This window comes from Neofelis nebulosa, chromosome 12 (assembly GCF_028018385.1).
Source record: "Neofelis nebulosa isolate mNeoNeb1 chromosome 12, mNeoNeb1.pri, whole genome shotgun sequence".
NCBI classification, from domain to species: domain Eukaryota; kingdom Metazoa; phylum Chordata; class Mammalia; order Carnivora; family Felidae; genus Neofelis; species Neofelis nebulosa.
In genome coordinates, this window is record NC_080793.1 from 81295078 (window position 1) to 81320493 (window position 25416).

The 25416-nt window shown below is 44.0% G+C and overlaps 1 protein-coding gene across 3 annotated transcripts in view; it reads left to right on the forward strand.

Annotated features, from left to right (window-relative positions):
- Window positions 1-304: 304 nt before the first annotated feature.
- Window positions 305-25416, forward strand: part of CEMIP2 (cell migration inducing hyaluronidase 2) — an 86367-nt gene continuing 61255 nt past the window's right edge. Inside the window, exons 1-2 of one of the 3 annotated variants that reach the window (XM_058695707.1) lie at window positions 305-421; window positions 20643-20985. In XM_058695707.1, the coding sequence (XP_058551690.1) occupies window positions 20655-20985 (331 nt within the window). In that variant the 5' untranslated portion in view covers window positions 305-421; window positions 20643-20654. Of the gene's footprint in view, window positions 422-1040; window positions 1494-8965; window positions 8989-20642; window positions 20986-25416 lie in introns of those variants that run through there. The other 2 variants (XM_058695706.1, XM_058695708.1) reach the window with 2 other exon arrangements.

The window sequence follows — 25416 nt, forward strand, 5'->3', positions numbered from 1 at the left end:
ACGACTGCCTGGATTGGGGAGGGCCACTGCTGTCACCAGCTGGGGACCTCGTGGGTCTGACTGACCAAGCCCCGGAGGCGCCCTCCCCCGGAGACCAGACTTGTGCTCGGTGGGAGCAGCTCCAGCGAGGGGCGGGGAGGTGGCAGCTGGAGCTCCTCCAGCTCCGGAGCAGGAGTCCATACATAGAGAGGTCCAGGGGAGTTGGGGTGGGCGGGGGAGTGGCTTGTAGAGCGCCACTCCCGCAAGCCGCAGCCACTCCAGAGTGGCGCGGGCAGGGGGCGTGGGGAAACGTCGTTCTATTTATTCTGGCTGGAGAGCCGGTTGCCCGGGCCGCTCCGAGCTGCCCGAGGAGCTGTCCTGAGGCAGAGAGCGGGCGGTGTCTTCGGAAAGGGCTAAGAACCCGGCGCGCGTGGCTGGCCAGGTGGGGGCGGCCGCGCTGCGCCGGCGGAACGCGCAGAAATTTTTCGGGAGTTCTGGAAGTCCCTTTGGGGATGATGAGGTTCCGAGTGTGGCTCAGCCGGGAGCGATGAGGGCGCTCGGAGTCCAGCTCAGCCGAGGGGTGTTGGGGCGCAGCCAGGGCTCAGCTGGGAGGCGATGGGGGTGCAGTGTCCAGCTTAGCCGCGGAGTGATGGGGGCGCAGTGTCAGGCTCGGCCAGGACCAGATGCGCGAGCAGGTTCCGCCGGGGGCGGGGGGGTGGGGTGATGGGAGCTCATTGTCAGGTCCAGCCGCGGGTGAGAGGGGCTCGCGGTCGGGCTCAGCCGCGAGGTGGCGGGGGCGCCGGCTCAGGGTCCGCCGAGCCCAGCAGGAGCTTGCAGCCGCGGCCGGACGCGCTCAGCGCCGGGTCCCGAGCTCCCGCGGAGCCGGGCGGCGGGAGGAGCCCAGCGCGGCCACCGCCTCCTCCGGCCGCAGGCCCCTCCTCTGCCCCCGCCTCCTGCGTCCCGTCCGCCCGCCCGCCCAATCCGCAGCCCTCGGCCCTGCAGAGCCGGGCGGCTTGTCTGGTCGGCGGAGGCTGAGCGCGACCCTCGCGAGCCGCGGCGCCCGCCGACCAGGGACAAGCGCGACTCCCGGGACCCCGCTCTGCCCCGCGCTGCCGCCTCCTCCCGTCGTCGCGGGGACGCTCCGGCCCGCGCCGCCAGGGCCGAGCTTCTCTTCCTCCCCGCGGAGAAGGAGCGGAGAAAGCCGAGCGGCTGCTCCGGGAGCGAGCGAGCGAGCCGAGGCCCCTGCCCCCGAGTGTCGGGGCTGGAGGAGGAGGAGGCGGAGGCGGAGGGAAGTGCGCGTCATTCCCGGGAGGAGAGTGTTTCACCTCCAGGCTGAGGCTGCGGCTGCCAGTTGCATAAAAGCAGCGGTGGCGGCGGGCGCGGGCGCGGGGCTACCCGGGCTCTCTGGCCATGGAGAGAAGATCCGGACCCGGGGACGCTAGGAGCTCGGCTCCGTCTCTTTGGACCGCGGTGTAGGCACCTGAAGTAGCCGACGCTAAGCGGGGGAGGGGAAGGTAAGAAGCAAAGGGTCCCCCGACCCCCGCCCCGCCTCCCCAGCTGCCTGCTGGGGCCACCGCGAGGTCGCCGACGGCGGCCCCGCGCACCACCGCGGCTCCCGGCGGCCTGGCATTTAGGCATCTGCTGCTGCCGAAATGGAAAACATCCTCCCGCCCCCCGAAGCACCCTCCCGCCCTCCCCCCTCGCACCGCCTCTCCCGGTCTCCCTCCTCTCGGGTTCGGGAGTAACCGGACTCCCCCGGAGTAAATCCTCTCCGTAAGAAAGGGTCTGGGAACCACGTCTAGATTTTCTTTCTTTCCGTCTCTCTTTTCATTACGTTTACGGGGGAGGAAACAATGGACCTTTGAAAGTCGGTGTGAACAGCCGCAAACTTTCCGGAGAGGGTGGGAGTGGGGGTGGGGGTGGGGGATAAACCCCACAGGAAGCTGACCACGATGAAAGGTTGATAGAATGTGCATTGCAGAGTCTGGGCTTCAGCGCGCGCGCGGACGCGTTTGGGGTGACCTTTGTCTCTTTACTGTTCCCCTGGGTTGGTGCACCCCACACCCCTTACCCCGCTTTGTGTTAGTTCAAGTCAGGGGAGGCTTTAAAAATCGCTTGCAGCTTTCTTTACAGCTGGGGAATATAGCCTAAGCCCTGGACCCCACGCCCAGCTTTCCTCTGCAGAGTTGCGAGGTCTTGGCAAAGGAGGGGAGTCCCGCTCTGTGAGGATCCCAGAATTCAGTAGTTAGTGCCAGTTTCTACATCCTTTGCAATAAAACCGAGGTCCTGATGTCCCTGGATGCTCTCTGCTGAGGGTTGTCTCCAGACCTCGCTGTTGAGCAGAAACCACTCAACTTAAATTCTCTGCGTAAGGTTAGGAAAACAGACTTTGATATATGTCTCCTTTCATCAGGAGTTGGGGTTAAGGATGGAGTGCTTAATAATTTTAAGAACTTTCATTCCACACAGGAGCCACTCACCGGCTTGTGTCCACTCTCCTGGTTTCATTTCAACCATGCGATGCCCTGTTGCGTAATTGCAGGGTGTGCAGATGTTTTCAGGAGCAAAATAAGAATTTAGAGGAAATGGGATGGAAGGAAGTTTCACCTGAGCTGAGGGAGGCCTCAAGCCTCAGGGCAGCCAGACATACCTGTTGGAAACGGGTGTGTTAGAAGCGCATGTAGTTAGCCTTATGGTTCTTTGGTTTGGCAAAAATGGAGCTATTAATCTTTGACCCTTGAAGGAAGCTTGCTATTTTCAAAATTGGTCTGGGCATCATGCTCTAGTTGTGTGCCTTTGATTAGCTATTCAAAGGGCTCTTTGGGGTTTGCCTTTCTGGGCAAAGGAGAAGATAGTGGACTAGCCCTTCTGCTTAGTCAACACTGGTAGTACCTTATGGTGTTGTATTCTCAACACTAAAGTTCCTCCTGTCAGCTTTGTGTGAACCTGCACTGCAGGGTCAGAGTCTGTGTGGGTGGAAGTCTGCTTTTGGCTTTCAATTCAATCTTCCTGAAGCTGGTTTATCTGATGAATGTGTGTTTACAGACTCAGAAAATTAAGGTTAGAAGTGAATTTTGAATCATCACCTACCTGTTCTGCTTCAACAGCCAGTGACAGAAGCCACGGGCTGTGTGGACAGGGAGGTGGAATCAGTATATCCTTACCCCTTGCTTGTTTAGATTTCTTTTGTCACAGCGGAATTGTTTGAGTAAAGTCTCCTTTGTTGATGTAACCTGTAACCTGCAAATTTTCAGGAGTCTCAGATTTCATGGCAGGAAACCAGGGGACAGCACCTCATTGCTGTTCCAACAGACCTCATCTAGCTTGTTTCCAAGCTCTCTTGGGAATGGTGAGAAGACCAACTAGAAAGTAAAGTAGTTGTGGGCGGTTTCCGAAGTTGAAAGGCTACTGTTTACCAGCTCTGTCCCTCTGGGCAGGGTTCTGAAATTGCAAATGATGATACGATGAACCACAGTGCAGAAAGAGAGCATTTAGAGGATTATTATCAAATACACAGTCTTAGACTCACATGGGATACCGTATGTAAACGTGTACCTTGTAAAGTTTTAAACGTGTACCTTGTAAAGTGCTGTAAAAGAGGAGTATTGCATCACCCACCCACCATGCATTCAACTAACAATTCTTGTTCACCCATTGTGTGTCAGGCCCTCTGGAAACAGTCTGAGTGCCCACCTTGTCAGTAGGCAGGCAGAGGGAGGTGGATGGAGTGGTTAAAGCTTGGGAAGTCCAAGGGAGCCGAGATCACCTGTGTGTGGCTTCCATCTGTAAAGAAAGATGAGCCAGTCTCTGCGTTGAAAGGAAAGAGCCTAGGCTGAGAGGAAAGGAAACAGGTGCTGGAAGTGTGTAAGTGTGGAGAGCATTATGCATAGAATCCTTTAAGAATCCAGAGGAGGACCAGATTGGGAGCAGTGGGCGGAAGGAAGCAATTTGGTGAAAACTAAAATTTTCAAAATTCAGACAGAAATAGTAGGGGCAGAACACTGGTGTCAGTGGTACCATTTTGAAATGTAAAGATGGGAGTACTTGAAGTCAGAGTTCAGTCTGAAGCGAAGCTCTGACATTTGCTAACCCTTTGGTGCTGCCCAAATCCCCCAGTTCTTCACACTTTGTTCATCTGTAGAATGAGTTTAATCATATTTTATTGAATTCTTTCAGGTTTAACTTTGATTTAATTTGCTGTGCATATACTAAAGTTCCATACAAGTTAGTGCTGTTTGCTCTCGCAAGGTACTTTCAAAGTATGTTCTTTTTAGGGTACGTTCTTTTAGCCTGGGTGGCTTGAAAAGCCAAAAGTTGGTTGAGCATTCAGCTCTTGATTTCGGCTCAGGTCATGATACCACGTTCGTGGGACTGAGCTCCTCATCGGGCTCTACTGTGACAGCACAGAGCCTACTTGGGATTCTCTCTTCTTCTCTCTCTGCCCCTCCCTCTCTCTCTGTCTTTCTCAAAAACAAACAAACAAACAAACAAACAAAAAACCCCAAAACAAAACAACCAAAACACAAAAGACAAAAAGCTTTAAAACAAACAAACAAAAATATTTTCTTTTTAGAGCAATGAAGAGATCCAAATCATAACTCAGTCCAGCTGGCTCCAGTGACAGATTTCTATTTTGTTGACCCTTTCCAGAGTGTTCCGAATCCCATCTTGAATGCAATTCTTCAGACTTTATGCTGGTTATTGTCATATGGCATTCCTCAACTTGTCCAGGCAGCTTCCCATGCCAGCCACAGGAAATCTTCTCATTACATTCAGGTGGTGAGCACTAATTAGAAGGATGGGCTGGTGCATACAGCACCTCGATTGAGAGGGGCTTGTCTGGGGCTGTTCTGTAACTGCCGTGTTCCTCCCCCGTCTCCCAAGGCAAGCTAACCCCTCTGCTTTCCTCTATCCTAACAAGATAAATATGGAAAAGGAAGGAAAAGCCATGCATCTGCATTTTCGAGATCCTGAAAATGACCCTTACTAGTTTTCTCCATGTATAAAGAGGTGTAATTTTCAACGATGCTGTTAAAGAAAAGGCTGTTCTCACAGTCAGAACAGTCGCTGTCTAGGTGAAACTTGAATCTGTAAGCACGTCTTGCTTTAATGTACTTGCCTTACTCCCCACTTGAAATGAACTTAAGCTCATCTGACAGTGTAATAAATTGCCTTTGATAGAAATCCATACTCACATATTTCAAACTATCAGTTCAGTGTGATTTTCTTGGGGCGGGAAGCAGTACAAATGTAAATCAATTTTCAGGGACATATTGAATCTTAGCCTGTAGTTTGAAAGGGCCTTAAAAATAATATTAAAATGAGGAAATTGAGACTCAGAGAGGCTAATTAGATAAGGTCATATAGTAAATTAATGGCTGAGCAAGGGACAAGAACCCCTTTGTCCCTATTTCCGGTCAGCATTTTTTTCCCCCCTCTAATGTACTCTAATTAGTTCCTGTTTGCTTTTGTTAGCAACTTAGTTATTTTAATGTTTTAATGGTGAAATGATTTGCATTCGGGCTGAGAAACCCATTGCACCCAGCTTTAAAGCAGATACTCTTTTGTTTGGGAGGACCTACACATGACATGATGCACACAGTGGGGGTGATGTTACTCGTAATACATTTCTGGCAAATAGGGAACTAAATGTAACCATAATGTTAGCTTTGCTTGCATTTTCCATTAATAGTACACAAATTTAAAATATTGTAGAAGTGCACATTTTTGAAAAGAAGTAAGTTCCTGGAAACATTATTCAGATTTGTGTTGTGAATCATAGGTTAAAAGTATATTAGAAATATGTTGGCATGTTCTTTTGTTTTCCCCATGTTTGCTTTGAGAAGCCATTAATGTTGGTTGTCAGGAACTATGTTCAGCAAATATTTTATTGCATTCCTAAGATGTACAAGGCTCTGTGCTGGATGCTGTGAGCAGTGCAAAGACGAATGAAGCGTAGGGTCTTTACTAAAATGTCTCTTTAAAAAAAAAAAAATGGCCCAGACTGGGACGTTGTGTATGACTTAAAAGACACGGAATTGTTGTCTCCCACCAAAATCCGTCCTTTGATCTGTTAGGCAAATCTGCATTGAAATTGTTATTAGTTAGTCTAACCTTGTAGCCAGATTTGTAACATGACACTTATTTTCATTACGTTGTAACAAGTGATAAACCTTTTATATTTATTTTATCAGGGCTCCATCTCAGTTTGGACAATAAGTAAAAATTTGGCAACATTTGGGGATTTTATATTATGAAAAGTTTGCCTCAGGGATCTTGTAGCAGTCTTAGCTTTAATAAAGTTTTTAAAATGGTGTTAACACGGCATAGAAGTGTGATTGGAACGTTTTTGCCCGAAAGGATTGCAATTTAAGATGATCCATACTGAGCCACCGAGAAAAAAGAATTGTCCCTATTGACTCTGAATTTGATGTAAGTATCTTAAAACACATGAACATCCACCACAAGCCAGATGTCTTGGTCACGTCTAGTTATGAAGTCTGTCCAAAGAGTAAGAAATTGTTATTGATTTGAGGGCTCTTGCCTAATTATTGGCTTGTACTTGGAGACGGCCAACCTTCTGTTGTTACAGTGGCCCTCACTAACGGTGACTCACTTGCCTCCAGAATGAGTCGTTTTTTTCACATACAGTGGGGTTGGGGTTGGAAAATTAATTATTAACATTTTAGGGAGTGGAAAGATTAAGTTGAGCACAAGGACAAATGCCTGATTCCTGTTTCAGAAGGAATGAGGAAAATGAGTCTTTTTTTTTTTAATTGTGGTAAAAAAACACACTTCTTATTGTTTATTCATATCACCAGCGCCACCTCTATAAAACCAACTTCATATGAGGATTTAAAAAAATATATTTCATTAGTGCAAAAGACACCTTTAATTGTTCAGTGGGCACTTGGTGACAGTCATTCGCCAGCCCCCCGAGGACATGCTGAGATAGAAACGAAGGGCTGGTGATGTTGAGAAGCTAGCAGTTGGGAGCAAGTAGGGTGTGTGTGAAGGTATAGCTGGAAAGGCCAAATGGGGGGCGCCTGGGTGGCGCAGTCGGTTAGGCGTCCGACTTCAGCCAGGTCACGATCTCGCGGTCCGTGAGTTCGAGCCCCGCGTCGGGCTCTGGGCTGATGGCTCGGAGCCTGGAGCCTGCTTCCGATTCTGTGTCTCCCTCTCTCTCTGCCCCTCCCCCGTTCATGCTCTGTCTCTCTCTGTCCCAAAAAAAAAAAAAAAAAAAAAAAAAAAAAAATGTTGGAAAGGCCAAATGGAAGATGAATCGTCTTTTCCGCATGTTAATAATGTCTTTTGATTAATGTTAATAGCTGCTTTCCCAAGTGCTTGGACTGATTTAGATACTGCCTGTCCTCTCCACGTGGTCGTGCTTCACAATGTACAGTCAGCTCACGGATAACTTTCCCCCACTGCCTACTTACCATGTGGTCTGAGCTTGGCTTTAACCTTAAAGTGTTTCTTCTTGCTCCCGGCTTGTGTTTGCAGCCGTTGAGTTGATCACGTAGCCTCTGTTTGCCTGTCCCACTGCTGCTGGCTGTATTCTGTCCCTGCTCTGCTGTGCAAAGTCTAAACACTGCTCTAGTGCTGAGTAATTGCTCATTCACTGGTCCTCCTTGCTGACGCTCTGGCACCGTTGAGTTTGATGAACATCGAGACTGGAGGAGGTGTGATATGGTCCCTTTGGCAGGCCTAGATTTCACATGCCCCGGGAGACCGGGCACTGTGACTGTTTTTATTTCAGCCGGGCACTCATCTGCAGGTAACACTCTGCCTGCAAGCCTTCCAGACACTACGAAAGACTTCTGTTGGTTCCCCCACATAGTGGTCATTGTTGGACAGTGTGTTGTCATTTCAGTGGCAGGGTTCAGTGGTAGGTTTCACTTTGCACATCCAAAAAGAAGCTATTAGTAGTAGTCTGGTGATAACGCATTTGGGTAAGTCAGTTCGCCAGGGCTTTTAAAAATATACCTCTATTCCATTCGTTGAGATCTAATAAACTCAGGCGATCACCTCTTTAGAACCCCCCAGCCCAGTGTCTGCTTCATGTGCATTGTAATGACTTCTTTACTTGGCTCATCTCCTGACACCCTCCACCCCAACACTGAGCTCTGAGCTCGTTGAAGGTAGAGAATTTGTTTGTTTGTGCACCACTGGGTCCCTGTCATCTAGCAGAGTCCTTGTCTCATAAGAGATGCTCAAGCCTGAATGTTTTTCCTCTTGGGCAAGCCTTTACTCTCAGTGGGGAAAATTGTATTAAAAATAGGCTCGAGGTTGTCGGTGAAAGAAACAGGACATTTGGATTCTGGTCCTGGTCCTGCCATTGGTAGGAACTTTGCTTTGATGCTGGATTGAGGGGCCCCAGATCACTTCACTCTGGGCATCTCATTATTCATCTGGGATATTTCGTAGTTTGAAAGGCATGTCCAAACATACCCGTTATATGCTTCCTATGGTCCCTGTATCTTGATGTCTGTGTATCAGGGGATCATGGACTTTTGGTGTATCTGTGCTTGTTTATCAAACCTATCTCTGTTGCCTTTACTTTTTTCCTCCCTTTCAACATTTAAGCCAACATAACTTTCTTGGCTCTTTCTTCCTGAGAAGTATTTTCAAGCTTTGTCCCCAGCGCTCGCGGAGAATGCAGCCTGCAGACAGTTCTGCCCTTTGCCGTAACCTTAATTAAATCAGCCTCCCTCAGGTCAGACGTTGGCTTCGGTTCTTTCTTTCGAAGGCCAGCTGCAAGGCTGATGACACGCCTTCATCTGCCATTGTGTGCCTCTGGCAGCCATCCGTCACTGTCAGCAGGGTGGAAGCCTCTGCTGTGTCCTCCCAGCCTGTGGGGAACAAGGGCGAAGGGGGGTGGTCCAAGGAGCATTGGGAAGGAGGGTAGAAAGGGGGCAGCTTTTCAACAGAAAGGATTAAGGAGAAAAAGGAATCTGAGGAATAATCATCAGGAAAAAGAAACAGACGTGAAGAGCAGAGGACTGGGAGGTAAACTGACCCTCTCCTTTCTCCAGCTTCCCAAGTGGAAGCCTTGTTCTTTCTCCTGTTGTGTTTACCCTTAGTTCTTTCCTTCCAGCCAGGGCCTACATACTTTGCTCTTTTAAGATTTATTTTCGACGGGGTAAGGAGTGTGAGATATTCTTCACTATCAGCCTTTCTCCCCTGTTGGTCTGAAGGTCTGTCTTTTCTCTTTTGCTTCCCTTTTGTTGCCCACGGTAATGTTCTTCAGCCTTTTCACTCTGTCAGCCATCTTGGCTTTGGGGTCAAGCCTTGCTTTTCATGGAGATGCTTAACGGATTTGGAAAAGACGGGATTAACGAGCGTGTGTGGTGTCAGGAAAATCAGACATCTGCCTCCTGTATCTTGCGTAAATGGGAGGACTATAAGAATATAATTAAAGATATGTCTTAAAGGTCACCTCTATAACTTTAAGATGCGAAAGTGTTCACTTGGTTCGCTTTTGGGCGTTAGATATCATAAATAAGACTCTTTGTTTTGAGGGATCTATATTTAACAGGAGAGTCCAGTGTAATTTGCCGAGGATATCTCCACTTTAGTGAAATTGTAGCTGGCTTGCTAATCTGAATTTCCTCCATGCAGGCCCATAAACTCAGTATTTATTGTTTTGTTGTTTTTAACATAAGCCACCTCTTTGTATTTTGGTTAATTTTTGTTTTCTGGGGGTCTACTATTCCCTGACTGTAGTATTCCAGCAAAGAGAGCAGAGCTTAATTGAAAAGTGAATTTCTTTTTTTTTTTTTTTTTCTGAAAAGTGAATTTCTGAGCAGATACAAATGTCTCCTAGCTTTTATTTTTTCCCATTTTTATAAAATTTGATAAAAAAATAGGATTTTAAACTATACAGTCACCAGAAGTACACAGTTATTAAAAATGCACGCATTTTACTTGGTATCTCCTCTTTTTGCTTTAAAGAATACTTATTCTGACTCAATATTTACTGACCAAAAATGATTTTTAGTCAACGTAGGTCTTTTGAGGAGATTTATAGTTTTAAGATATTCATTTTTTTTAAAATTTTTTTAAAAATTTTTTTTTAATGTTTATTTCTGAGAGAGAGACAGAGCATGAGTGGGGGAGGGGCGGGGGTGGCGGGGAGACACAGAATCCAAAGCAGGCTCCAGGCTCTGAGCTGTCAGCACAGAGCCTGATGCGGGGCTCAAACTCATGGACCATGAGATCATGACCTGAGCCGAAGCTGGACGCCCAACCAACTGAGCCACCCAGGAGCCCCTAAAAGATTCTTTATAATTTCTCTGTATTATATTAAAAAAAATTTTTATGTTTACTTATTTTTGAGAGAGAGAGAGACAGAGAGAGAGAGAGGACAGGGGAAGGACAGAGAGAGAGGGTGATACAGAATCTGAAGCAGGCTCCGGGCTCTGACCTGTCAGCACAGAGCCTGACTCAGGGCTGAAACTCACGAACTGGAGATCATGACCTAAGCTGAAGTCAGATGCTTAACCTACTGAGCTACCCAGGCTCCCCTGTATTATATATTTTTTTAATGTTTATTTATTTTTGACAGAGAGAGACAGAGCATGAGCGGGGGAGGGGCAGAGAGAGAGGGAGACACAGAATCCGAAGCAGGCTCCAGGCTCTGCGCTGTCAGCACAGAGCCCGACGCAGGGCTCTAACCCACAGACTGCGAGATCATGACCTGAGCTGAAGTCGGACGCTCAACCGATTGAGCCACCCAGGTGCCCCCCAAGTATTATATTTTAATAGAGTTAGTGTGTACTGGGAGAGTGATTTCCTTGTGAGGGAGGAGATAATGTGAACACTTCTTGATTCCAGACTAGAAAAATCAGGGTCTATATGTAATAGTAGTAGCTCAGCTTTGGGAGTATCATTCATCATATTTGTCTAAATTGACCAACTGGAAAAAGAAGGTAGAGGAATAAAAATTAAGATTTCTTGGCCTCTTATCCCTTCACTGCTTAGGGAAAGGTTTATAATGAAGGGCCAATTCTTCCCCTCTTCCTGGAAACATTGGCCTGGGTACGATCAGCTTAGTAAAAGTGAACCAGAGTTAATGTGAAGAAACTGTGCAAAGTGTCTTATTCCTTGGGAACATACCAGACATTTGCAGGTGATAGTGACTCGTCTTGGTTTGGAGAGTTGAAAGAAAATCCAAAAAGGCTACCCTTTTGTGTGAGTGTGTCTTGTGTGAAGGCACCGTCCTGTTTTGAGGTCTCTGGGTATTGGATTCTCTGGGAGTATGCTTACACAAATGAAGCAGATCTCTGAGGGAAAGTGAACTTAATCTTTCCCCACCATCTGTCTGTATTCTCCCAAATAGCTCTATGTATAGACCTAGCATTTATATTGAATTCTTTTGCGGGGAGCACTGTTTAAAAATGTACTTTATCCTGTGTGCTCTGGGAATATGATATGCACTAAAAAATATTCCTGGTAACTGTCTGTAGAAGGATTTTTTCCCCCCAGAAACTTTTTCAACCATCGTTTTTTTGAAAATCTTTATAATATCTGTTTAAATACACAATCTTCACAAACATATGAATCAGACTTAAGTATTTATTTGACAGCTTGAGAAACTAAAGGAGCTACAAGCCAGTTGTGCTAAGTTTATTTCTTACTGAACAGTTTTATATGATTGAAGTATTGAGCTCATTGTTTAGCAACTGTAGACATAGTCCGAATCTACCACAAAACTAAAGAAACCCCCGACCGCCCTCCCAAATCCTAAACCTGGTTCCTTGATGTTATTCTGTGTTATCTTTTTCCTAAACATGAGAGATTGGAAGTTGAAACCATTAATTGGAAGTTCAAAGCCGTTAGGAGCTGGTTAAATTTTTAACTAGGTCATAATTACTAATAATTATCAACATCTATCATTTATTTTCAAGGTAATTCACAAATGACCACTCGTTCCTGGCATGGTTTACTTTTTATTGTGACTTAAGCATACCAGTGAGTGTGTTACGAAGAGCTACCAAGATCTTAATAAAAGGAAGTTTCCTCGGCCAGAGTTTGTACCGAAAGTCTTAGAAAATGAAGACCGTAACTTGCAGAAGTGACCTTTAGACTGGACACTGTTTCCAAAATTATGTCCTTGATCAAAGAAGAATAAGCTTGAGATCATGCCAGCTTCTTGACTATTCCTATAAGCCTAAATTTTCCATTCAAAAATAAGTTCTCGAAACAAGTGCAGGCGGGATTTAAAAATGGTTAAATGAATCAAAAGCAGTGAGTTTTCATTAAGTGTTCACTATGATGGGGTCAGTATGCAGGGCATAGCATGGGCTATGAGAGCCCCTCCCCACGGGGTTGGAGGGGCTGGGCGATTGGGGGGACTGAATACACAGCTTCTGGCACTAAGTGCCCTCAAGCACCATGTAAGTGATAAGCGTATGTAGGAAGCAGTTTTTGTCTTCTATATTAATGTCTCCGCAGTAGAAAGCACGTGAAAACTCGGTCCTTTTAAATTTTTTTTTTTAATGTTTATTTACTTTTGAGAGAAACAGAGACAGAATGAGAGTGGGTTAGGGGCAGAGAGAGAGGGAGACGCAGAAGCGGAAGCAGGCTGACAGACTGCGAGCTGTCAGCCACAGACCCCGACGCGGGGCTCGAACTCACGAGCTGTGAGATCATGACCTGAGCTGAAGTCAGACCTCAACTGACTGAGCCACCCAGGCGCCTCAAAACTTGGTCCTTTTAAAGAGCTCTTATTAATTTTGAATAACTGCTGCTATGTCTGTATTGAGAAGACTCCTTCAATAAATTTTTTTTGTCAAAAATTTTTCGATATTCCCCCCCCCCCGCCTTTTTTTTTTTTCTTCCAAATTAAGCTGTGTCCAACGTAGGGCTTGAACTCACCACCCTGGGGCACAAACTCATAACCCAGAGATCAAAAGTCACATGCTCTACTGCCTGAGCCAGCCAAGTGACCCAGATCACAGCATTTATTGGCCGTCAGCATAACAACATAAAGCGGAATGGAGCACTTTCTTTTTTCCTTTGTGCCTACTGCATTTCATACTGTATTGCTAAAACTATTACAAAATATTGTGAAAGGTTGGGCTTGTCTAGGGTGCTGCTCTTTATCTTTAGAATTCCTGTTTGCAGCTGGTAATTATACCTTTAGTCACCTGCTAGATTGCACACTAGGACTGCATTTTGTAAAAATTAATGCTTTGACCTTTTTGCTTGAAGTTGTAAACATTCTCAGTTTTTCCTAAATCAGGGCAATAGATACAGATAGATTAGACAAATTTCCCAGAGCCTCAAGGATGTTAAAGAAAGATTAAGTGGGAAATTCCAGTCTGTGTAAGATCCTGTGAGAATATGAAGATGAGTAAGACATAGTCCCTGTTCTCAAGAGGCTTATTATAGTTGACTGAAGGACGGACAAGTCTACACGTTAACTGGAACATAAGGCAGAGAGCAAGATGATCCAACAAGAGATTTATCTATCTATCTATTTATTTATTTATTTTTTGGTAATCTCCACACCCAATGTGGGGCTCGAACTCATGACCCTGAGATCAAGAGTCTTACATTCTACCGACTCAGCCAGCCAGGAGCACCCTAACAAGAGTTTTACACAGAGTACAGGGCAGAACAGACAGAACTTCTTGCAGAATCCTGAGATGGAAGGGTTTCTTGGATGGGATAGCACAGTGTTTGCTGACTTTAAATGAGAATATCTCAGTTTTCTTAAAATCATGCTGTCTCTCTTTTTCTTAATATTTATTTTTGAGAGAGAGAGTGCACGAGTGGGGAGGGGCAGAGAGAGAAGGAGACAGAGAATCCCAAGCAGACTCTGTGCTAGCAGCACTGATGCAGGGCTCGAATTTACGAACCATGAGACCAGGACCTGAGCCGAAGTCAAGAGTCTGACAGTCATCTGACTAAGCCACCCAGGTGCCCCATGCTCTTTTATTTTTATAGGCCCAAGAAACCCTTACCAACCTGATCTCCTGTAATGTTATTGAAATTTCAAAACAAATTATTTTCTGTGATTACTTCTTGTAATTGAGTGTTCTTATCAAATGTACAGGCCCCCTCCCACCTTGAGTTGCTGTTGAAGGTTATGCATTCTTTTTATGCAAGAGAAGAATTTTGTTTCAAAGTAACAGGAAGTTTTAAAGGTTTCTTTTTGGTGAACTTTTTTTGACAAAATTAGTAGTTGTATTTAAAAAATTTTTTTAATGTTTATTTTTGAGAGAGAGAGAGACAGAGTGTGAGCAGGGGAGGGGCAGACAGAGAGAGAGAGAGAGAGAGAGAGAGAGAGAGAGACACAGAATCTGAAGCAGACTCCAGGCTCTGAGCCACCCATGTGCCCCCAAAATGGTAGGTTTTGAATGCTTCCCCCTTTTTCAGCATTTGCATTTTTATCTTTTAAGTTGATAGTTTCATAGTCTTAGTAATTTCTTGTATTACTTATTTTAGAGGTAAGAGGGGGAAGAATCAGCCCTTCGTTGTAAACTTTTCCCTAAGCAGTGAAGGGATAAGAGACCAAGAAATCTTAATTTTTATTCCTCTACCTTCTTTTCCCAGTTGGTCAATGTAGACAAATATGATGAATGATACTCCCAAAGCTGAGCTACTGCTATGATATATAAACCTCGATACCCACCAGACTTCTAGTCTGGCACCATGAACTGTTCTATTTTAAATATTTGCCCAAATTCCCTGTGAATATCTTTAACGGCATGATTTTCTTTCTTTCTTTCTTTCTTTCTTTCTTTCTTTCTTTCTTTCTTTCTTTCTTTCTTTCTTTCTTTCTATTTAGTGATTTAACTTTTTAATTAATTAGTGCTGGCTTCGGCAGCACCTATACTAACATTTTAATTAATTAATTATTACTAAGCCTTTCGGGCTGTCATCCAGTAAATAAATACGAGATAATTCAAATACCAAAAGTTATGCTTCAAAACTTGCATGGAGTGCATTTCCCAACTCAATACGAATGACTTTCCCCCCCCCCCCACTTTGGATTATCTATCTGTGTTTAGGGATTTAGCTCTTCAAATACATCATAAAATGCTAACATGTTCCTTCTGTATAGTACTGTGTGCTTTCCACTAGAAAGACCGCCATCTTAAAAACGACATGTAACGGGAACAGATTAGTAGCGTATGAAGTAAAAACATCGGTCTGTCGTCAAAACTTCACAATGACAGCTAATACTCACCTTGAAGTCTTGAAAGCCCAGAGGGACCTCTTCATCCTCTTTCTTCTGTTAGGTGCCTCTTTGTTCTCAGAACGCCAGACTCACTAATGCTGCAGGGGCTGTACTAACAATCTCGTGGATGAAACGGCCATGGGTCAGAGAGCTTGGGAACTTGACCACTGTTCTCACGGTGCTGCTCGGGTCCACTAATATGTGGATCTTCCCCCATAAACACAGTCCAGTGCTGTCAACGTATTTTGTCTTCCTTAGGATTTTCGTAATGGCATTTTCTTTTCTCTGGTTTACTTTGTTGTAAGAATACAGTATATAATACATATTACATACAAAATGTGTGTTAATCAACTATTTGGTTATCCATAAGGCTTCTAGTCAACAGTAGGCTGTTATTAGTCGTTAAGTTTTGGGGGAGTCAAAAGTTATACATGGATTTTTGACTGCATGGTGGGGGATAAGTGCCCCTACTTCAAGGGTCAGCTGTATTTCCCTGGTCAATTTAACTCTGCCTTCAAGTGAGTGATTAAAGTTGAATTTAGGAATTGTGTTTTTTGGGGATGCCGTAAATCTTTTCTCTATCCTCAGTAGTTCTTACCACAATCCTCTAATGACCTTAGGATCTCACTATTGCTTATTGAATGAGTGAAATGTCAATTTTTCCCACAAATAGTTTAAATCTATAACTAGCAATAATTATATTTTTAAGTAACTGATTCATAATACTACTTGTAAAATAAACTCATAAATGTAAAGTGATATCCTAAATTTATCTTGTATCTTTACAAATTATAATAAATTGAAAGGGAAATCTGCATAAAGTGATTTTTTTTATTGTAATTTTTTAAAAGTTTATTTATTTAGGTAATGTCTACACCCAACATGGGCTTGAACTCATGACCCCGAGGTTAAGAGTTGCACGCTGTTCTGACTGAGCTAGGCAGGTGCCCCTGATTGTAATTTTAAGATGGTTTCAACAGTATGTTACTTCTTAGGAAGAAAATGATTGTATTTGCTGCTTATGCATTTACATGTCTTTCAATAGAGTGGAGCTAATGGGCTCAAAATATATGAATAGAAATATATTTAGTTTTGGGGTGCCTGGCTGACTTAATTTGGTAGAGCATGGAACCCTTGGTCTCTGGAGTCATGAGTTCAAGCCCATGTTGGGCATCGAGTTTACTTAAGAAAATAATAAAAATTAATATTTTGCATATGGTTTTACAAAAGAGTTCTGGGGCAAACACAACCACAGTTACTTTCATTTCTTGACCATTTTAGTTTATGGCAGACACCATCTGAATTTTCCATGTGAGTCTATCATTTTATGACTGTGAAGACAAATTATTCCCAGTGGCTTGGTGGCTTCATTTAGCCTCTTACTGTCTGTTATTATACTGTGGGTACATCTGGAGACACATCATCTCCCACAAAAGGGCCCTCCAGCCTGTTAAGTAATAACAACCTTTCTCACCCTGAAACAATGAAGTATCAGTTGATTGCAGCCTCAAACAAAAGATCCCCACTCCCTTTCAGAGCAGATTATACTCATGACTCCCCTCCCGCCCTGGTGAGCCTGGCACTCAAGAATATCTAGTTTAGCCTTTTCTTTGTTAATAGAGGATCAGAAAGGGCTCTTTGTTATACTCTCTCATTTGTTCCAGCAGGATGTCTCTATTATCTCGTTCTGCTGTTTGGCACATGTGGTAATGTCTTCAATAGCACCTTGAATCATGTTCTCTTTCCTTTGTCATGGAGCTTAAGCTTCATCTAAATAATTACTTTTGTTCAGAAATCAAACCCCGCTAACCAAGTGTTTTTGACAGACACACTGACTCAGAATGTTCTTTGCCCCATGTAAAATCAGCATCAATTCCTGATTAGATTCCCTTTCTGTCCCCGTGAATTTGCAGGTCGTTTGGGTCCTGGGAATGCTTATTGATGGCTTCTCTAATGACGGCATTTTATGTTTAATGGGTTTGGTGTAGTTTAGAGCAATTTGGGGGTACCCTTATGACTGGGATCTCATTCATTGTTTTGGCAAAACATGAGGGGAATTAATTACAAGGCTATTGAGTGAAATCAGGTGACTCTGAGATGGTCTAGTTATTACGGAATGGGAGAGGTTGAACACCATGTTTCTGAAACCATTCAGCCCATCTTATTTATCCACAGTCATTGCAATAAGAACATTATATAGTAGCATAGGATTTCTTTCCTTCCTTCCTTCCTTCCTTCCTTCCTTCCTTCCTTCCTTCCTTCCTTCCTTCCTTCTTTCTTTCTTCTTTCTTTTCTTTCTTTCTTTCTTTCTTTCTTTCTTTCTTTCTTTCTTTCTTTCTTTCCTTTCTTTCCTTTCTTCCCTCCCCTCCCCTCCCCTCCCCTCCCCTCCCCTCCCCTCCCCTCCCCTCCCCTCCTTTCCCTTCCCTTCCCTTCCCTTCCCTTCCCTTCCCTTCCCTTCCCTTCCCTTCCCTTCCCTTCCCTTCCCTTCCCTTTGCAAAGTAACAGAATAGGGTTGCATTTAAAACTTAGTCTTTCGGGCGCCTGGGTGGCGCAGTCGGTTAAGCGTCCGACTTCAGCCAGGTCACGATCTCACGGTCCGTGAGTTTGAGCCCCGCATCAGGGTCTGGGCTGATGGCTCGGAGCCTGGAGCCTGTTTCCGATTCTGTGTCTCCCTCTCTCTCTGACCCTCCCCCGTTCATGCTCTGTCTCTCTCTGTCCCAAAAATAAATAAAAAACATTGAAAAAAAAATTAAAAAAAAAAAAAAATAAAACTTAGTCTTTCAAAAACTTACAAGTGCTTACTATAAAAAATAAAAACGACTGATGTGTGTGTGTGTGTGTGTGTGTGTGAGAGAGAGAGAGAGAGAGAGCTTCTCTTAGATAAGAATCATTTGTAGTGAACTTCTGCTTGAAGAATTCCTGAAAATATTAATGTGCTGTATTCTTTTAGACTCAGCTCAGTTCGAGTTATACCCTTGCAAATCAGAAAACTGATTTCTTTGGAATTCTTGCTTCTCAATTGTTTTGAAAGACACATTAGTGTAACGGTTAAGAGCCAGAACTCTAGTGTCCTGTTTTTTCCATATAATAGCTAATTAACCTTTCTCAGGTGCAAAATAAGGATAATGGGAGATACACAGATTTGTTGTATTAAATGCATTAGATGAGTGTGGTGCCTGAGTGACTCAGTTGGTTGAGCATCCAACTTTTTTTTTAATGTTTATTTAGTTTTGAGAGAGACACACACACACACACAGAGCATGAGTGAGGGAGGGGCAGAGACAGAGGGAGACACAGAATCCGAAGCAGGCTCCAGGCTCTGAGCTGTCAGCACAGAGCCTGACGCGGGGCTTGGACTCACGAGCCATGAGATCATAACCTAAGCCGAAGTCGGACGCTTCACCAACTGAGCCACCCAGGCACCCAAGCATCCAACTCTTGATTGTGGCTCAGGTCATGATCTCATGGTTCATGAGATCGAGTCAGCTTCCACATTGATGGTGTGAAGCTTGCTTGGGATTGTCTTTCTCCCTTTCTCCGCTCCTCGGTGGTGCGCTTTCTTTCTCAAAATAAATAAATAGACATTTAAAACAAATGTATTAGATGAGTAGTACATGTAAGATGTTTAGAATAGTGCCTGGCGTAAGTACTCTGAGCCAGATTTTTTTTTTTTTAGTTATCCTAACCATAATATTTGAGTGCCTATTTTTTAAACAAATTTTGAGGATTTAAAGAGATTGTTTAAAAATGACATTCAGTTGAGTGAGTTTGAAGATCTAATTGGCTTTACTTAATGATTGATGAATCAGGCAGCATCTCATGTTAGCAGGTAGAGAGGGGCTTCGAGGAGCTGTACCAAATGGGAGGCTTATTCCAGGCAGAGGGGGCAGAAAAAGTTTTTAGCAGAGAGTGTATTGTTTCAGGCAAGGTATCTTCCTTTGGGGGAAGGCAGTGGTTTGTCAGGCAGATTACCTTGCCAGTGCTGACCGGGTTGGTTAAAGGTTGGTTAAAGGTTATATTCCTGAGAGAAGCTGAACTGCAATTGGGTTCGTTGTTAAGTCTCGGTTTGGTGACGTGGCCTTAGCATAAGTGACTCCATTTTGGGCCTGTTGTCTCTCTCTCTTTTTAAAAATGTTTAATGTTTATTTATTTATTTTAATGTTGATAAAGAAAGAGAAAGAGAGAGAGCAGGGGAGGTGCAGAGACAGGGGAGGACAGAGGATCTGAAGCAGGCTCCAAGTTGACAGTGGAGAGCCTGATATGGGACTCGAACTCTTGAACCATGAGATCATGACCTTAGCTGAAGTCGGACACTTAACTGACTGAGCCACCCAGGTGCCCCAAAGAGCCCGTTGTCTCTTTTTAAACCAGCTAATGTAGACATTAGGTTTTCTCACTAAATGAACTCATAGCCTATAGTTAAGTAATAACAGGTAGAAATACTTAAGTTGCTACACTGAAAGAAAAATCTGTGGGGAAATCGAACACCTAAACATGAAAGCTTGTCTATTGGAACTTGTTAGGGCCAACTTACGGTCTTCATATGATGCATGGACTTTAAGTTCAGTTTGAAGGGCTTATGGTAATGCTCCTCAAAAAGTGTGACCACTTGCTTTAGTGTCACCAGGGTGTGTTTTAAAAATGTAAAATCCACAGCCCTCTGCACCAGTTGAGCTGGAATCACTGGAGTGGAGAACCGAGGAATCTACGTTGTTAACAAACATCCCTGGTGATTCTTTTTTGTACAATGAAAACTGAGAACAGTTGCCTCTGAAGAGCGGCTCTCAACCAAGTTCTTGCTAGAATTACTCAGGTGACATTTAAAAGATAGAGATGCTTGGATCCTGACTTGATTGTTTGGGGTGTGGCACTGGGCATTAATGTTAGAGGGTGATTATAAGGTGCCACCAGGGTCAAGAAGCAGGAGCATTACGGGGCACCTGGGTGGCTCAGTTGGTTGAGTGTCTGACTCTGGCTCAGGTCATGATCTCAGGGTTCACGAGTGCCAGCCCCACGTCGGACTCTGTGCTGACAGCTCAGAGCTTGGAACCTGCTTCGGATTCTGTTCTCCCTCTCTCTGCCTCTCCCCCACTCGTGCCCTCTCTCTCAAAAATAAATAAAACATTACACATTTTTTTTTAAAAAGCAGGAGCATTAGAAAAAAATTGGTGGTTATATCAGGGATGTAGGCTGACTTGGTATTTTCAAAGTCATTACAGTGGTTACCAGGGAGGAATGGGCAATTCTTGCTTAATGGCTGCAGAGTTTCTGTGTGGGATGATGAAATAGTCCTGGAGATGGATGGTGATAACGGTCGTACAACCGCTGAAGGCACTTGATGCCCCTGAACTGTGCACTGAAACGTGGTTAAGATAGCACGTTTTATGTTACGCGATTTGGCCACCACCAAAGACGCTTAATAAAACCATCACAATTCTCACATTTCTGAACCGTAATTTTCTTCTTTTCGCAGTGACAGTGTATCATGCATGCCACTGATTCCAGGGGACACCCCCCTGCTTTCCTGCAACCTCAGAACGGAAAGGGCCATCGCTCGTCTGGCTATGTTCCCGGGAAGGTTGTGCCGCTGCGTCCCCCTCCTCCTCCAAAGAGCCAAGCTTCAGCCAAATTGACCTCCGTCAGACAGGAAGCCCGGGCCACCTTCGCTTTCTCACCTGAAGAGCAGCAGGCCCAGCGAGAGAGCCGAAAGCAGAAGAGGCACAAAAATACTTTCATTTGCTTCGCCGTCACTAGTTTCTCATTTTTCGTTGCACTCGCGGTCATTTTAGGCATATCCTCAAAATACGCCCCAGATGGTAAGTGCGCATGCGTGGACACGCACGTGTACAGACGACCCAGTGCAGGAGAAGGAAGAGGGAAGGAAATAGCGGAATGAAATTAAAAAGAAAGCCTTGTGATATCTTCACTTGGCTCTAGCGAATTAAAGGATAATTAGAGAACGGGAGTTGTAGCTGCTTATGGAAGCAATTGTTAAAGGAATCCGTGGACATGACACGGTTAAAGGATTGCCCTTCCTGCCCATTCTGCCACTTTGGCAGAATTCTTCCTGCGACTTCATCCTTTGTGGTGGGTATGATTGTCTGACTGCCAGAGGTTTTTAGTGATAAAAATGACTAAGTGTAATGGTAAAACTACATTTGTTCTTTTTTCTTTTAAGGTTTCATTTTTTTTCTCTTTTTATTTATTTATTTTTTTAATGTTTATTTATTTTTGAGACAGAGAGAGACAGAGCACGAACAGGGGAGGGTCAGAGAGAGGCAGACACAGAATCCGAAACAGGCTCCAGGCTCCAGGCTCCGAGCAGTCAGCACAGAGCCCGACGCGGGGCTCGAACCCACGGACCGCGAGATCGTGACCTGAGCCAAAGTTGGCCACTTAACCGACTGAGCCACCCAGGCGCCCCTAAGATTTCATTTTTTTTAAATGTTTATTTATTTTGAGAGAGAGAGCTCACACGTTTGAGTGGGGGAGGGACAGAAAGAGAGGGAGAGAGAGAATCCCAAGCAGGCTCCGTGCTGTGAGTGCCAAGCCTGACACAGGGCTTGATCCCATTAACTGTGAGACCATGACCTGAGCCAAAATTAAGAGTCAGACACTTAGCCGACTGAGTCACCCAGGCGCCCCTAAGATTTCATTTTTAAGTAATCTCTATACGTAGTGTGTGGCTTAAACTCACAACCCTAGGATCGAGTAACACCCTCTTCCAACTGAGCCAGCCAGGAACCCCTACATTTTACTAAAAAAAAAAAAAAAAAATGAGTGAAAATACTAAGATTTGTGTTCTGTGGTTTGAAACCAGCTGGGAGTCAGAGAGACAAAAAGAAGCTTTAAATATTTTTGAGGAACAATGTTTTTCCCCAAAGGAAAACATCCATTAGGAGTTTCAAGTTCCAATACATTTATCTAAAAATCACTCATTACTTCATAGTTAAATATAATGTGGGAGGTTTTAATTTTTTATATGGTCTTTGCTTTTCAAGTTGGTAATATATCAATACTTTGAATGGTTTTGAAGAAATTCATTGCCCAGTCGGCCTCAATATAGTACCAAGAATCTCATGATAGAATCCTCATGATAGAACCTCATGATAGAATCTCATCCATCAGTCCAAAAATCGGAGAGCTCGGGACTGTCTCAGGAGAAGCAGACCATAACAATGGATTGGGCACCATTTTTGCCTGTTTTAAAATTTTTTTTTTACTATCTACAACAGATTTTTGTCAAATTAGGTGCCTCCTTAAATGAATGTAACATTTGAGAAACACTTCATCACTTATAAAACTTACAAATACTATTTTATTTAGTTTCCATGGGTGCTTTAGGGGTTTTATAGGCTTGAAAGTCCTGGGAAAGATTGTGTCAATGCTTCTAAGAAAATAGACCTGAAGTAAAGGAGATGTTCAGGGGCGCCTTGGTGTCTTGGTCGATTAAGTATCTGACTTTGGCTCACATCATGATCTCATGGTTTGTGGGTTTGAGCTCCGCATTGGGCTCTGTGCTGACAGCTCAGAGCCAGGAGCCTGCTTTGGATTCTGTGTCTCCCTCGCTTTCTGCCCCTCTCCCGGTTATGTTCTGTCTCTTTCTCAAAAATAAATAAGTGTTTAAAGAGAGAGAGAGAGACAGAAGGGTGTTCATAGCAATGTCTTTGCTAACCAGACCAGTAGATCACATAATGAATTTGTGACACTGCTCTCTATTGATTGGCTCTTAGCATTGACTTTCTCTCCCCTTTTCTCCAGCAGAATAACCAAGTTCATTGCCATTGATTCATTCTTCCCAAGTAATCTGCAGTAAAGAGATGCTAGATTCAGGGAAAATCAGAGGTGAAACCTCTGGCTTTAATTGACCTTTTAATATTTCATCTAAGACATTGAATTACTGATGTGGTTCCTTTGAATCAACATTCCTCAGCTTCACATTTTGGCAGTAAAAGTGCAGAACTTCAGTGGAAATATGTGGTATGCTGACATCTTCCAGGGTCCGCCTCGCTGTGGTTATTGCTGTTCCAGAACCTTGATAATGCACCCACAGCTCAACAGTGGGCAGCCAGAAAGGCAGGGCCGCTGAGCTATTTGTCAGTCCTTTCTGCAGACCACGTATTTTCTCATTAAGTGTACTTTACTAGAGGGAAATAGACTAGGATTTCTGGTGATGGTTCCTGAGGAAGCATGCTTCCTGGGGAATAATTTTAAAAGATGAAGAGAAATTATATAACCATTTAGTGGGCCCTACATGTCAACAGACCAGATTTCCTTCTCAGTGGCTGGGTACAGGCCTGTTGTCTGGGGCATACATTTGCTTGTGATATAACATCATGGGGAGTTCCAGCTAGATGTTTTATGGGAAGACAGAAGTTTAAGAAACCCTTAAAGTCAGAACACATTCAAGGGAGTTCTTGTTTTCTTTTTTTCTTTGAATCTTGATTTTTTTTAATTTTATTTTTTATTTTTTAAAATTTACATCCAAATTAGTTAGCATATAGTGCAACAATGATTTCAGGAGTGGATTCCTTAGCGCCCCTTACCCATTTAGCGCATCCCCCCCTCTCCCACAACCCCTCCTGTAACCCTCAGTTTATTCTCCATATTTATGAGTCTCTTCTGTTTTGTCCCCCTCCCTGGTTTTATTTTATTTTTGCTTCCCTTCCCTTATGTTCATCTGTTTTGTCTCTTAAAGTCCTCATATGAGTGAAGTCATATGATTTTTGTCTTTCTCTGACTGACTAATTTCACTTAGCATAATACCTTCCAGTTCCATTCTACGTAGCTGCAAATGGCAAAATTTCATTCTTTTTGATTGCCGAGTAATACTCCATTGTATACATATATACCACATTTTCTTTATCCATTCATCCATCGATGGACATTTGGGCTCTTTCCATACTTTGGCTATTGTCGATAGTGCTGCTATAAACATTGGGGTGCATGTGTCCCTTCGAAATAGCACACCTGTATTCCATGGATAAATGCCTAGTAGTGCAATTGCTGGGTCGTAGGGTAGTTCTATTTTTAGTTTTTTGAGGAACCTCCATACTGTTTTCCAGAGTGGCTGCACCAGTTTGCATTCCCAAGAGAGTTCTTGTTTTCTTAATGGAAAGAGACATTTAAGGATTATTTCTAGTATAATAGTGATGATGACTGATTTATCTGAATTAAATATTGGTGATTATGAAACTTCTCTGAGAAAAATTCCATGAGAAATTGCCAAGGACTTAATGGTTAATTGCCAAGGTCTTAACCAGCGAGGCTAATTGTAACTGCAGGAGTTACTGTCAAAGAGAAAGCGTAAGCCTAGGTCAACCCCAGTGCTTAGAAATAAGATGTTTGCCCTGAGTGTTGTGTAATTCAAAAACGAGGAATCAGAATTTTCTTTCTATAAAAAATAATGTCTTCATGCTGCACTCAGCCTGTCTACTTTTCCTCATGCTTCCTCAGGCTTTTCTCATGTTATTTCCCAACATGCACCTTCCACTTTCATACGATTCCCAAGTACACCTTCGTTGCCTGTCTCTACTTTGAGTTTAAACGTGGGCTCTTTTAACTGAGCAGCCAATGGACTTGGACAGCAAGGGGCGCTTGCTTCTCCCACCTTCGTGCTCCTCTTATTTAAGTACTGTCTGCCCTTTGGGGGTCCAGGTCTAGTGTCCCTGTGTTCCATTGAAACTGCCTCAGTTATTCCAGCCGACCCCTCTGAGCTCATTGGCACATCAAGTGAGTACCACATTGTTCAATATGGAGTTATTTCCTACCTGGTGACTTTTCTCCTAGTAGAGTATAACCTTTGCAGTTCATTCTATGCTTAATAGAGTTCATTCTATGCTTTATAAATTTTAAATAGCTAGTACAAAGTGAACACGTTGATCCTCAGTAAATATGTGGTCATTAGTTGATCGAAACCAGTGTGATTCTTGCCTCTCCCTCCCCCTTCTTCCAAATTATAGCAGCAGCTGAAGGTCTCTTGCATTAAATAGCTGTTGCAATGCTTTCATGTTTTTCTCGTCGCCCATTAGAGAGTCACATTCTAATTTAGTAAAGAAATACAGCATGTCCAGTAAACCTCATTTCTTTCTTCAGGGGGAACTTGAATATCACTCAACTTGCTGAGTCATCTTGGATTTGACTTCTCTGAACTGTAGTTTCCTCATCTCTGAAAATGAGAAGTCATGTCTTTGGCCGTCTGCCTCTGGCAGTTTCATTGGGAAAGCGCACATGTCTGAAGATAGCTG